The 13,761-nt window shown below is 38.4% G+C and overlaps 1 protein-coding gene across 1 annotated transcript; it reads left to right on the forward strand.

Moving 5' to 3' along the window:
- The first annotated feature begins 4,060 nt into the window (after positions 1-4,060).
- Positions 4,061-8,286, forward strand: LOC110922730 (2-oxoglutarate and iron-dependent oxygenase domain-containing protein CP2). The gene is made up of 8 exons (XM_022166949.2): positions 4,061-4,485; positions 6,271-6,318; positions 6,444-6,629; positions 6,741-6,891; positions 6,956-7,167; positions 7,307-7,425; positions 7,835-7,946; positions 8,046-8,286. Exons 1-8 carry the CDS (start codon positions 4,225-4,227, stop codon positions 8,079-8,081), a joined length of 1,125 nt encoding a protein of 374 aa, XP_022022641.1. The 5' UTR covers positions 4,061-4,224; the 3' UTR covers positions 8,082-8,286.
- The last annotated feature ends 5,475 nt before the right edge of the window (positions 8,287-13,761 follow it).

Here is a 13,761-nt window from a genome sequence, read left to right on the forward strand (position 1 = left end):
CCCAATAGAAGCCGGCCCAAATTCACTAACATGACATGTGCGGTCCAACTTGGGTTGTGCGACTGACTTTGGGCTTGTACGGCCCAAACAGCATAACGGCTCAACTTGTGCGATTTATGTGGGTTGTGCGATCTGACCAGCCCAACCCAACATGTCCACCGGCCCAACAGTTAAACTAATCCGATAACCTTGTGCGATCAAGACATCTTGTGCGGCCGGATGACTCGTGTGATCGGATCAGCTTGTGCGAATGGACCTCTTGTACGATCAAGAGGTCTTGTGCGACCGACTGGCTTATGCGATTGGGCTCTTTGTGCGATTAGTTCAATCATTCCAACAATCAAGCAAATTCGGTTACAACAATCACTAACAGTTTCCTTATTTTCATATCAATCAATTAACACAATATCCAATCATATGATTAATCTAATATCGATCAAACAGGCCATTACATCATGAATTCTTATGAACCCTAGTTCGATTCAATCATGAACACAACTTATAAACATGTAATCGAGTTAAACCTGATCATCTATCCGAGTTCTATTATATCACAGCCGATTGCTTATTTATTCGGTAATATCACAAGGTCATCAATTCTTATGTTAATCATACATGACATTTATGCGAGCCAATTAGCAAGAACATCAACAACAATCAAACATTATCAATCCGCATGCAAGGCATAGCAACATCAAATCGGTTTAGCTTAATATCACATGAACGGTCCTAATCGGTTTTGTCTAGCATGGTATCATATCAACATTCAACAAGGAAACAATAACAAAAATACTAACCGACTAGAATCAAACGACGAGAGAGTGATCCGATTGAGAGGCAAGACCTTCGATTGCCAAGGGGGTGCTTGCCGTCGGCTTAGGGAGAGGTGAGAGCAAGTAGGGTTTTGTGTGTGTTGTGAGAATTGTAACAAATGAGAGAACAACCCCCCCCCCCTCTAAGGGTGTTTGTTTGCGTGAAAGGGAAATGGGCCGAGCCCAACTCGGCTACCCATTGATCCGAATGCAAGGTGTAGCCCAAATGGGCTTGTGCGATCAAGTGGTGTTGTGCGTTCGGGCCGTTTACATAGATATATACATACAAGCATGCAATACACGTTACACATAATATCATTCAATAATTCAAAGTTCATGTAAATTATAAAACGTTCACATACGTTACATACGTTACAAAGACGGGTTCGAAATACGAGTTGTCACATCAAGCCTTGATATACATATTAATTTACATCAAAATAGATGGTAAACGGTCAATAAGCTGCGTCACTACCACTTTTTGAATAGCAAAACTACGTCCATAGCGGATGGGTCGGGTAAAAATAATTAATACTTATTTACATTACGATATAATAAAAATATTGATATCTATTTACTTAGAGGTTTGAAGATAATTTGATTATACACAATAACATGCCACAAATAAGGAATAAAAATACTTATAAACCAAAAATAAAAACACTGAAAGCATTTATATATCAATAATAAAAGAGTAAATTGCCATTTTAGTCCCTGAGTTTTGTCCAAATTTGCTATTTTAGTCAAAATAGTTTTTTTTTGCCTCTGGGTCCCTGACTTTTCCCTTTTGTTGCCATTTTGATCACATACACTAACTCCATCCAAAAACTCCATCTTTAACCAGGGGTATTTTGGGGATTTTCATTTTAAATGTTTTCAATTGCCATTTTGATCCAATTCCAAAAAATCAAAAAAATTCCAAAAAATCTAAAAAATTCTAAAAAATCATAAAAATTCTAAAAAAAATCTAAAAAGTCCAAAAAAATCCGTTTCGGCGTGAACCGTTTTGAACCCGAACCGTTTCGAGCTGAACCGTTTCGACACGAACCGTTTCGACCCGTACCGTTTCGACCCGAACCGTTTCGAGCTGAACCGTTTCGACGCGAACCGCTCGAAACGGTTCAGCTCGAAACGGTTCGCGTCGAAACGGTTCAGCTAGAAATGGTTCGGTTCGAAACGGTTCAGCTCGAAACGATTCGAACCCGAACTGTTTCGAGCTGAACCGTTTCGACGCGAACCGTTTCGACCCGTACCGTTTCGACCCGAACTGTTTCGAGCTGAGTCGTTTCGACGCGGACCGTTTTGACCCGTACCGTTTCGACCCGAACCGTTTCGAGCTGAACCGTTTCAACCCGTACCGTTTTGAGCTGAACCGTTTCGAGCTGAACCGTTTCGAACTGAACCGTTTCGAGCCGAACCGTTTCGAGCTGAACCGTTTCGAACCGAACCGTTTCGAGCTGAACCGTTTCGATGCGAACCGTTTCGACCCGTACCGTTTCGAACCGAACCATTTCGAGCTGAACAGTTTCGACCCGTACCTTTTCGAGCTGAACTGTTTCGACCCGTACCGTTTCGAGGCACGGTTCGCGTCAAAACGATTCAGCTCGAAACGGTTCGGGTCGAAACGGTACGGCTCGAAACGGTTCAGCTCGAAACGGTTCGGCTCGAAACGGTTCGGCTCGAAACGGTTCGGCTCGAAACGGTTCGTGTCGAAACGGTTCAGGTCGAAACGGTACAGGTCGAAACGGTTCGCGTCGAAACGGTTCGGGTCGAAACGGTTCGGCTCGAAACGGTACGGGTCGAAACGGTTCGGCTCGAAACGGTTCGGGTCGAAACGGTTCGGGTCGAAACGGTATGGGTCGAAACGGTATGGGTCGAAACGGTTCGCGTCGAAACGGTTCGGCTCGAAACGGTTCGGGTCGAAACGGTACGGGTCGAAACGGTTCGCGTCGAAACGGTTCAGCTCGAAACGGTTCGGGTTCGAAACGGTTCACGCCGAACGGATTTTTTTGGATTTTTTAGAATTTTTATGATTTTTTAGAATTTTTTTGAATTTTTTTGATTTTTTGGAATTTTTTTTGATTTTTTGGAATTGGATCAAAATGGCAATTGAAAACATTTAAAATGAAAATCCCCAAAATACCCCTGGTTAAAGATGGAGTTTTTGGATGGAGTTAGTGTATGTGATCAAAATGACAAAAAAGGGAAAAGTCAGGGACCTAGAGGCAAAAAAAAACTATTTGGACTAAAATGGCAATTTTGGACAAAACTCAGGGACTAAAATGGCAATATTAGTTATAGGGTTGGTTGTAAATCAAATCAAACTAAAATATTTTAATTTGTAATTTTAGTCTTAAAAAAAGTTAATATGAAAGTTGTCTTAATTTTTAAAGGGAAAATTACAAAATTAGCCACTGACCACACTCTGTTTTAAAACTAGTCATCTCGTGCGTCTTTGGAGCGACCTTTCAAGCACGAGATGCGTCTTTGGAGCGACGTCACTGAAACCCAATAAAAAATGGACACGTGACGTGAAAGACGCATAGGAGAAGTCCCAGACGCATATAAAAGACCTTAAAAGACGCATCTTTGAAATCCAATAAAAATGAACACGTGGCATGCAAGACGCATGGGAGAAGTCTCAGACGCATGGAAAGGACCTTCAAAGACGCATCCCAGCACCGGACTCTTCAACTTCCAAAAGACCTTTAACGACGCATCCCATACTTGAAAGGTCGCTCCAAAAACGCATGAGGTTGCTAGTTTTGAAAGAGGGTGCAATCGATAGCTAGGTTTGTAATTTTCTCAATTTTTTTAAATTACCCGATAACACTTTTGGGTTAAACCTACCATTTTCATCATTCATTCTCTCTCCCTTATCTTTTTACTCTTCACTCAACCTTATTTCTCTCTAGTTTGTTGAAAATTGAATGTCTGGTGCCTCTAGTCTTACCCATCATAACTCATTGTTTAATTAAGTCGACTCATTCTAAGTGGTTGTCTAGCTTTCACCTGTGCGCTCAGGGGTGGGCCTAGAGTGATAGAAGGGGTAACTTCCGTTGTCCCTTGACGCTTCGGTGACGTTTCGACGCTAGTGTGCATTTTGGAAAAATCAGACGTTTTTTTCAATTTCATTACCCTTTTTATTAAAACGTTACCCCTATACGGTATTACGGATTTTCTAGAACCGCTACTGTGTGCGCTTTCGGGTGGAGTAAAAACTTAGCTGTAAATAATATCATCATTTCATGGGTAATTTAACAAATATCCTGAAAGAAAAACCTCCAACTCACTCATGACTCAACAACAGGCTCGCCCTAACATGCACTCATCGTCTTCACAACATCTAACCCTAGCATTCTAGTAGCAGCATGCACTAGTTTCTCCCATTCAATCTCATCCAACAACAATCATGCCTTCCGACGGTACTCTCCCCGCCGGCAACGGAATTGTACAACTTCCGACGACCTCCAATCTCCGTCTCCAATCGAATCCTTGGCAAAATCACAATCCAGATAGCTACGAAGATCTTCAATCGGAGTTCACTCCTCTGCTTTTCAGCTCACTGGAGCGATATTTACCGCAGAACTTATTGAATGCTCCTCGAGGTACGAAGCATAAGTACATGCGGGAGATTCTGCGTCGTTATTCCAATGAAGGAGACCGTAATCGAGTGAGTATGAATTATTATTAGTGTACAGTGTCTTCACAATTACACAAATAACCTTATGAATTGCTAGTATTGTATGCCACAGATTTGAAAGTTGTACTTGTATGCTGTTCTATGCTGAATTGCATCTAAGATTATACTTCAAGTCTTGACCTATGCAAGTGTAGTTAGGTATGAATTAGAAAAAACTAGGGGTCAGTTTTGGCCATAATCATAACCATAACCGATCGGTTATGGTGGTTTCAGTTAATTGGTTTTGACTGTTGAAGGTTATAGCGGGTTGGTTATGCGTTGGTTAACTGTGAATTTGAGTCCGGCTAAAAATAGCTCAAAACAATATGATTGTGCATTATTTGGGTCTAAAGTTTGGACTTGAAATTTTTTACCATGTAATAAATTGTTATTACACATTTCTGTATATAAAGCATTAGAATATACACCTAACCTATAATAATAATACCAAATATTCAAACAAAACAATAGGATATAATCCATAAATTCAAATAAACGTTCAACCCAAACGATATGATAAACAAACGTTCAAGCAAAAACATCAAATGTTGAAATAAATGGTGAAAAGTCCCAAATCCGAAAAAGAATATACTACATGTCGGTTTGGTTCGGTTATGGCGGGTATGGAAACATTGACAACCATAACCGACCCACCAGTTTGTTAATGGTTTGTTTTTTTTTTTTTTGTTTGGAATTTTGTCGGTTATTTTGGTTACGGGTCGGTTAATTTGGTTTTTTGCACACCCCGGAAACATATCAAAAGTTTGATTGATGTAATGATGATAGCATGTGTATTGGGATGCCAAACTGATGGAAAAATATGTGAACTGGGAAGTAGGTAGTCTTCTTATGTTGTGTTTGTTTTTCTAAAAAAGATCTGTGCAGGCTCTTCTGTCTGCGCGGCGCAGACCACGTTCAGACATTGCCATCTGCAGACTGTTTGTTTTTCCGAAGACGTTTCATTAAGAAACGTCTGCGCGAGCTTTTCTTGGTGCAGACTTGACCCAACCACTTTTAAGATCTTCTAAGGTCTGTAGAGGGTTAAATACAACCACCCACCACCACCGTCCACCACCCACCGTCCACGTCCACCACCCACCACCACCGTCCGTACACCACCAGTTTATTTTAGTAGTCTACATATGTTAAAAAACAAACAACCTTCTTGCAGACTGCAGAGGTTTGGTCCACCTCTTCTTCTACAAATGTTTGCAAATGTGGTCCGCAAAGTGCAGACATTTTACCTCTTAAAAAACAAATTGCACCTTTATTGTTGGTGCTTCTGTAGCTGACAAGCTTATGTTTAGTGTTTTGTGTTGATTCGATATGTAATGGATGCTAATTGAACTACTGAAGATACTTGTCCTACAGGGATTAGGATTAAGATACCATCTACTTACAAACAGGGCATTAAGGGTGTACCTAATTTTGCTTAATTTGATTAGTGGTTTTGACGTCATTGGAGAGTTGGTTTTACCTTCCGAAAGTAAACCATGGAAGAGCTGGTCAACCTCTAGACGTTTTAAAGACTTTAATGACAAACCAGAAGAGAACAAACAAATGATAAACCAACTCTCCAATTGATAACTTATAAACGTACAATATGCTCATGCAGTATTTTCTCCAAATCTATGAAGACTGTTTTAAAGACTTTATGTTGAAACTTAATGTTGTAGCCAAGCACATATGTCTATTTCTATGAAGATTGTTTTCAAGACTTTATATTTAAATTTAATGTGGTAGCTAAGCATATTTTTCATCACCTTATTTCCACAGGTTCAGAAGCACAGAGAATACAGGGAGAGAATTACATCCAATTATCAGGTAAATCTTAAAGTGTCCCCGTAGCTTATCTATCTTTGAAGCGAGATATTTATATAGCTCTATATTATATCAAATGTTGACTTGTACTGGATATAAGGATTCTTAAACCATTTAAATTGACACAGCCTTTGTATAGAAGTTTATATGAACTGAATGCCACAACCTTCTTCGTGCCATCCTTCATAAACGCATTCATGGTCAATGATAACAACAGAGACGAAAGGATTAAAAGCATAATGTCTCAACCTGCTCCAGGAGTGTATGCATTCGATATGCTGCAACCTCGTTTCTGTGAAATGTTACTAGCTGAGGTAATAGCGTAATATTTACTTATTGTCACATGGTGTTATGGATGCTAATTCTGATTTTATTTTATTTTTAATTTAGATTTTATGTTTTCTTATCAGGTTCTAATTGCATAGGTAGAAAATTTCGAGAAGTGGATTTGTGAAACAAATTTCAAAATTATGCGACCAAATACGATGAATAAGTTCGGTGCCGTTCTTGACGACTTTGGAATGGATTCCATGTTGGATAACTTAATGGAAGATTTCATACGGCATATTTCAAAACGTAAGTTTATTATTATACAAAGTGATATCAACTAAATTGACGTTTACTTTCGAATTTTTTGCAGTTTTCTTTTCTGATGTTGGGGGATATGCGCTGGACTCACATCACGGATTTGTGATTCAATATGGATTTAACAGAGACACTGATCTAGGGTTCCATGTGGATGACTCAGAAGTGACGCTGAATGTTTGCTTGGGGAAGCAGTTCTCGGGTGGAGAGTTGTATTTTAGAGGTGTGAGATGCGATAAACACATGAATGCTGAAGCACTACCTGAGGTACATGATTACATCTGCAAACCACACATGATGTAATGTTATGTTGTGATATAAGTAAAACTATGTATTAAAACTGTGTACGCAACATGACAGTTGTTTGGGTGAGAACTTACCTGAAATTGCGTATACTGATCGACAGGAGATCTTTGATTACTCTCATGTACCGGGGCACGCGATTATACATCGTGGCCGCCATCGCCGTGGTGCCAGACCTACCACAGCTGGCCAGAGAGTCAACTTGCTGCTTTGGTGCAGAAGGTACATAATCCTTTCGACTTTGCAGTGTGTTATTGTGGGATTTGATATTGATTCAAGTTTCATTAAGAGCATAACAAATCATATTTCTGGCTCCACTCTTAATTGGTAGTAGTTTTTTTATAGAATATTTTTCGGTTAATAAATTTAAAATGGATTGGGCCACTGACATTTTTTGTTTCATCTTATTTGAACATAAATATTTAATGTATTGAATATGGTTATATAACTATTATTTTAAAATGCTGTTCCAACTTTTTAAATAAAGAGATTCACTTGGTGGCTTTTTATTTGACACAAACTGTTTCTAACCAAGTTCTAATATCTGAAAAAGATTGCCCGTCAGGCCCGTTAGATATAATATAATTTAGTGTCATTGCATATTACTGACTAAAATGTTATTTCTTTGCAGTTCTGTGTTTAGAGAGTTGAGAAAACACCAAACGGATTTTGTAAGCTGGTGTGGAGAATGCCAACAGAAGATGAGAGAACGTGTTCATCAGGCTGTCACGGCAAAAAGAGTGGTATCGTTTGTCTTCGTAATCCAATTCCCGATTAGACATTTATTTAATCTAAAAACCAGAAAAAATAAAGGGTATAATAGTCTTGTTTTCTTTTCGCAGAAGTTGTTTAGAGGTCAAGAAGAATCTGCTTCTTGAAAAGGCAGTGGAATCAATTCGCTATTGTTTTGTTGCTAGATCAATGTACATTTATATCCTTTCCCAAAAATATTAAAAGCTTATTCATCAAGATCGTGATCGCGATGAATGTGACAATCACCTCGTGATCCTGTGACAATATCAACTTGAAAATGTTTCTAATGTTTCAATGAATTTAAAGTGGATTCGTGAACATTTGTTAGAACTTTTGCAAATGTAAATACATAAACATAAAATAGATATATTTTGTAGTAAAAACTTAGTATGTGAACATGGTTAATGTTTTATTAAATGAGATGTTGGAGTGAATCAATTTAGGTGGATGTGGAAGCTAAAGACTTTTGAGACATTGTTGGCAGTAAAAGAGCATTGTCAAGTCTGCTTTTCTTTTAATTCCAGCAAAACACGTCTCTTCACTTTATTTTTCCTTGAAATGGCAAAGAAAAAGATACCCTTGTTGATCTTGTAGGCTCTATTCCTATGTAAAATAAACATTAGGATTGTGTTTCAGAACATTTAATGGGTTTTCTATTTGAAGTTTATAGTTTAGGGTATCAGTTGAAAATTGAATTCTTAGATCATCTACAACATGGAAGTAATGTTTCATAAACTTTGACCAACAGTTGGTAAAAATCCACTAATCAACATTTGGAACCTGAGTATCCGAATCCTAGTTACATGTAATCTATAATCGAGAATCAAACAGATAAACTCTAGTCCGAAGCGTGTTATGTACCGAATATCAATCCTTAACATTATCTAACATCGCTCTGACTGTTTACAACCTAATGAAAAATCAAAACATGGTATACAACTGACAGGTCCAACCTTAGGGCTAATAATTTTTAAAAGTTTGGACTGATTAGAGACTAATAATATCATTTTTTGCAACCCTGCAATCTTATTTTATTTGATCTTTTTTGTTTATAAATCTAGTTGGAGATATAAAAGTTAGAAATAAAAAAAAAAGTCAAATTTCTAACCCGACCTGACCCAAATCTAGCCCCATTCAAATCTGACCCAATTCAATTTTTGCCACCTCCGAGTCCTCCCCTACCAAAAATTACTGCATCCGTCACTAATCACCACTAGTCGTAGCCGAGTCAAATGTAGACTCCTCGCTCCCTATATAATTATATGTATTTACTCTCAGTCGTAGCCGAGTCAAATGTAGACTCGTCGCTCCCTATATAATTATATATATTTATTCTCACCATGTTTAAGCTTTGTTACGATACATAACCCGTGTGACGAGGCTAGCGATATTCTTTAATTTCTAGAATAAAGAAAGTGAAAATATCCATTATTGGAGCACAAACACACTAACAAAACATATCCATCGCTCTTTGTTTCAACACTTGTAAGTGCTGGCTTGCAACACAGACATACACAAACACTGGTATGAGTAGATGATACAGAAATAAGGCTAAATTATCAAATACCAATACATAAAGATTTTATATTTTAAATAAGCTCAAAACTACATGATTGTTGTAAGTGATGCATACCTAGTAAAACTACAATACCTTATACAAAACAAAACTAAACATAAAAGAAAAAAACCTTAAATTTGTCAACCTAGTATGCATCTCTTACATCCCCATGTTACTTCACTATACGACATCAAAATAACAAAATGACCAAAGGGTAGAAAGGTCATTTCACTCCGGTAAAAGCTAACTAATATTCGGACCGTTGGCCTCAATTCCTCAAAGCAAATGCAATGTAGCATTCCTCTTCCGGTTTTGCCCTTCTTCATTTCCATTTTCTTTTAAGCAAATGAAGAAAAAACATGAAACTTAGAAGAAGAAGAAATTAACATTGCAAAGCTTTTTTTTGTTGTTGTTGAGTAGTGGACTTTTCTTCTAACGGCGGAGATGTACCACCCTCCACCTCCGCCGGAGGAGTTCGCCGGACTTCCTCCGGCAACCACCACTCATTTTTTTTTTTATTTCTTGGTAAGAGTAATATTAAAGGCCATGGGTGTTTATAAGCAGGCTATGAAGCTAGGTGGGGTGATAAATTGAGAGAAGAGGGGAGATGAGAGGTTATATATAAAGGTGAGATTTCTGATCTTTATTATTTTATTATATAATATTTTTGGGGTCTATAAAGCAATTCGTTTTCACTTTTTGTTTTTGTTTATCTTAAAGGGGGGTTAGATGTTATTAGACCATGTGTAGTGGGGCATGATTTTTAAAAAAATTGAAAAAAAACGCCCTAAAACGCCCCTCCCCCACTACACCCGGCGTTAGCCGGCGTTATTTTCAAAAAAAAAGGATGGTGGCGTAATTTTTAAAACGCCGAACTGTTTGTATGTAATGAAATGGAGACCAATGGGATTGTGCCACCACACTTTGACTAGCTGACAAAGTTTACTTTTTTTTTAACCCTTTTCTCTATAAAAAATAATAATTATTTATTGATTGAATGGGGGTTATTGGCATAATGCCCCACTACGCCACTTTTGCTATAATGTCCCAACACTGACTAGGATGCCACGTGTCGAATAATGCCCCATGGTGGGGGCATTATACCAACATACCACTACACATGGTCTTAGTTGCATGTACATGCCTATTAATGTGGCTATGTAAATGGAAGATGGTGAGTTTATTGTATGTAAATTAACTGTGAAATAATGATTTAATTAGTTCATTGGGTGTGGGAGGGGGAAAGGGTCGGGAAGCCGACGTGGCTTTTGGCCCGACGAGGAAAAGTCCCCCCTCCCCCCTCGTGTTTTCTTTTGCGCCTTTGATGGCTTCTGCACGTCCTTTTCGATGTCATGTTGTGTGGTGAAGGTGATGATTGGAAGGGAAGGGAATGAAGGGGAACCATCCCTTTTGATGGAGATAAAATGGAAGATGGTGAGGTGGAGATGATGTGGAGGTGGAGGGAGGGGGTCCACACCCTACGGCTTTAGGGTATACGTAGTGGGTTAAAGCTTCCGGCCTCACCCCACATTACCTTTTTGGAGCGCCAAACACCACGTCGTGGGTGTCAAGAAAGGGCGCCAAAGGCTCACCCGTGAGTGGGTAAAAAGTGGCACGTAGGCAATGAGTACCATCCTCCAAATAAGATTGAGGCACCACACCACAACAACTAGTCTATAACTTGTATGTAAGTGTGGTGTGGTATGTCTCGTAATTTTGATGGTATATAGATAAATATGATCATTGAATTACTAGACAAATTTAAAGATATAACTTAAAGTAAAATATAGCCAAATCTTCTTAATGGTAAACCCAGGTCGCGTCCCTTTATTTATCTTGTCTAAACGTTGGGGCAAACATGAATTTAGTGAATAATTAGGCACCGGTAATTGAAACTTTTTTCCTCAAGGCTTACTTTGGAAAGCATCCACGCTTTCTATAGGTGGGATAACAATACTTATAAAATCGGTTTTGGACTCATTACCCTTATACTACTTTTCCCTAATTCAAACACCTTGCATAGTTATTAAGAAACTTGAAACCTTAATAGGAAATTTTTGAGTAAACTGCCAAAATGGTCCATGATGTTTGATAACTTTTGCCACTTTAGTCCAAAACTTAAACCTTTTGAATCTGGGTCCCTGTGGTTTCAATTCTTTTGTCATTTTCACCCAAAAGCAAAATCTGGTAAGATTTTTCAGTTAACATCCAGTTTTTTTTTTTTTTGTTTTTTCCCTCCTTTTTACTGAAGAGCAAAATGGTCAGATTTTTTTTAATTTGTTCTAATAAAATGTTAAAAGACCATTTTGCCCTTCATTAAAAGGGAGAGTTAATTACTGTTTTCGTCCCTGTGGTTTGTCAAAAATCACTATTTCAGTCCATTAGTTTAAAAATTGCGATTTCAGTCCCTGTGGTTTCACTTTCGTAACCATTTCAGTCCACCTCGTAACCATTTCAGTCCCTGTACTAACAGAATAAACGGGATTGAAATGGTTACGAAAGTGAAACCACAGGGACTGAAATGGTTACGAAAGTAAAACTACAGGGACTGAAATCGCAATTTTTAAACTAATGGACAGAAATAGTGATTTTTGACAAACCACAGGGACGAAAACAGTAATTAAATCTTAAAATGGATGAAAAATAAAAAAAAACAGGATGTTAACTGAAAAATCAGATTAGATTTTGATTTTGGATGAAAATGACAAAAAAATTGAAACCACAGGGACTCAAATTCAAAAGATTTAAGTTTTGGACTAAAATGGTAAAAGTGAACAAACCTCAGGGGCCATTTTGGCAATTTACTTGAAATTTTTTTTGGTGGAAATGCGTCTAGAAATAAAATGCATTGGGTTCGCTGGGAAAAGGTCATTGAGCCAGTTGCAAATGGGGGTTGGGATCTTTAAAAGATATGAATAGCTAGTTATTGGCTAAGTGGGCATAAAGATACAAAGTGGAGGTTTGAAGGCTATAGAGAAAGGTTATCTATTGTATACACTATGAACCAAAACAAAGCAACTTTCTACAGTCTAAGCGAGGCCTATCATGTGTCTGGAATAATATCATTAGAAAGGAGGCGGCACTTAGGAGAGATAATATTCATCTAATCCGCCACAATAAGGGATTAGTGGGTAATGGGAGGGATGCTGAATTGTGGATCGAAACTTAGGCTTCCAATCTCCTTTTTCAATGCCTATTTCCAGCTTTGTTCTCACTTGAAAAATTCTAAGGTTGCGTGGTTATGGATAGAAGTAGTTCCCCAAGTCAGGCAACCAACATCGAGTGGTGCTAAAAAAGGATCCCTACAAAAAATATCGAAATGGTGAAGCTGAATGGTATCAATGAAATTTTGTCACAGATTAACATCACTAACCATAACAATTGTTGGGTGTGGCAAGCCGATGACTTGGAACCTTCACTGTCAAATCACTTAGGAAGATCATCACAGGTGTTAATCTAATGCCAAGTGACTTTGTCTTTGTCTTTGAATGGAACAGGTGGATACCACGCAAGGTGAACATATTTGGCTAGAGAATGAGTATGGACCGTCTCTCTACAAGAATGGCGCTGAAAAAAAAAACAAATAACAACCCACGACTCTATGCCCCTTATGCAACAAAACGACTGAGAGTGTTGATCACTTGTTTACATATCGTCATGGTAGCTGTGACACCCCGTTAAAACACGCTAGCTTGGCAGTGGCTGCTTCAACTTTCGGGACGAAAGTTCTTAAAACTTGGGGATAATGTGACACTCTAGGTTTTTCCGAACGAACACCTTGTAATATTTTGTGTATATATAAATATTATTAAATGAAAATGTGACTTTTACGTGATATGTGCGATATGTATGTAATATATATATATATGTGTGTATGAGGGTCGAGACCACGACTCGCAACCACCCGGTTGCGAGTGGGCCGCTTGGTCCCGAGTGGGCCTTTGGGCCGTAACCGGTTTGGGCCGAAACCCTTAGCCTATGTTGAACCTTGTTATATAATCCCACCTTTCCCCACTTCTTTCATTTTACACACACAAACACTCCTTAAACTCTCTCTCAACTAGAAACCCCAAAACAACATTCCATCTCTTCCAAATCACGGTTCAAGCAAGGATCTCGGACAAGAACTCGGTCAAGATCATCACTCGGACACTTCATCTTCTCTTATTTTCTTCTTTTCTTTCGGCTCCTTCTTCTTCTTCATAACCGGTTAGTGTTAACTTTATGATTTATGAAATGTTCATGAA

This window comes from Helianthus annuus, chromosome 17, assembly GCF_002127325.2.
Source record: "Helianthus annuus cultivar XRQ/B chromosome 17, HanXRQr2.0-SUNRISE, whole genome shotgun sequence".
NCBI lineage: Eukaryota > Viridiplantae > Streptophyta > Magnoliopsida > Asterales > Asteraceae > Helianthus > Helianthus annuus.

Bases quoted from the DNA above. Each gene is read 5' to 3' on its own strand.
- LOC110922730 (XM_022166949.2), top strand. From the start codon at position 4,225: ATGCCTTCCGACGGTACTCTCCCCGCCGGCAACGGAATTGTACAACTT. The intron at 6,892-6,955 runs GTAAGTTTATTA...AATTTTTTGCAG, and splicing joins CATACGGCATATTTCAAAAC to TTTTCTTTTCTGATGTTGGG. The intron at 7,168-7,306 runs GTACATGATTAC...ACTGATCGACAG, and splicing joins ATGCTGAAGCACTACCTGAG to GAGATCTTTGATTACTCTCA.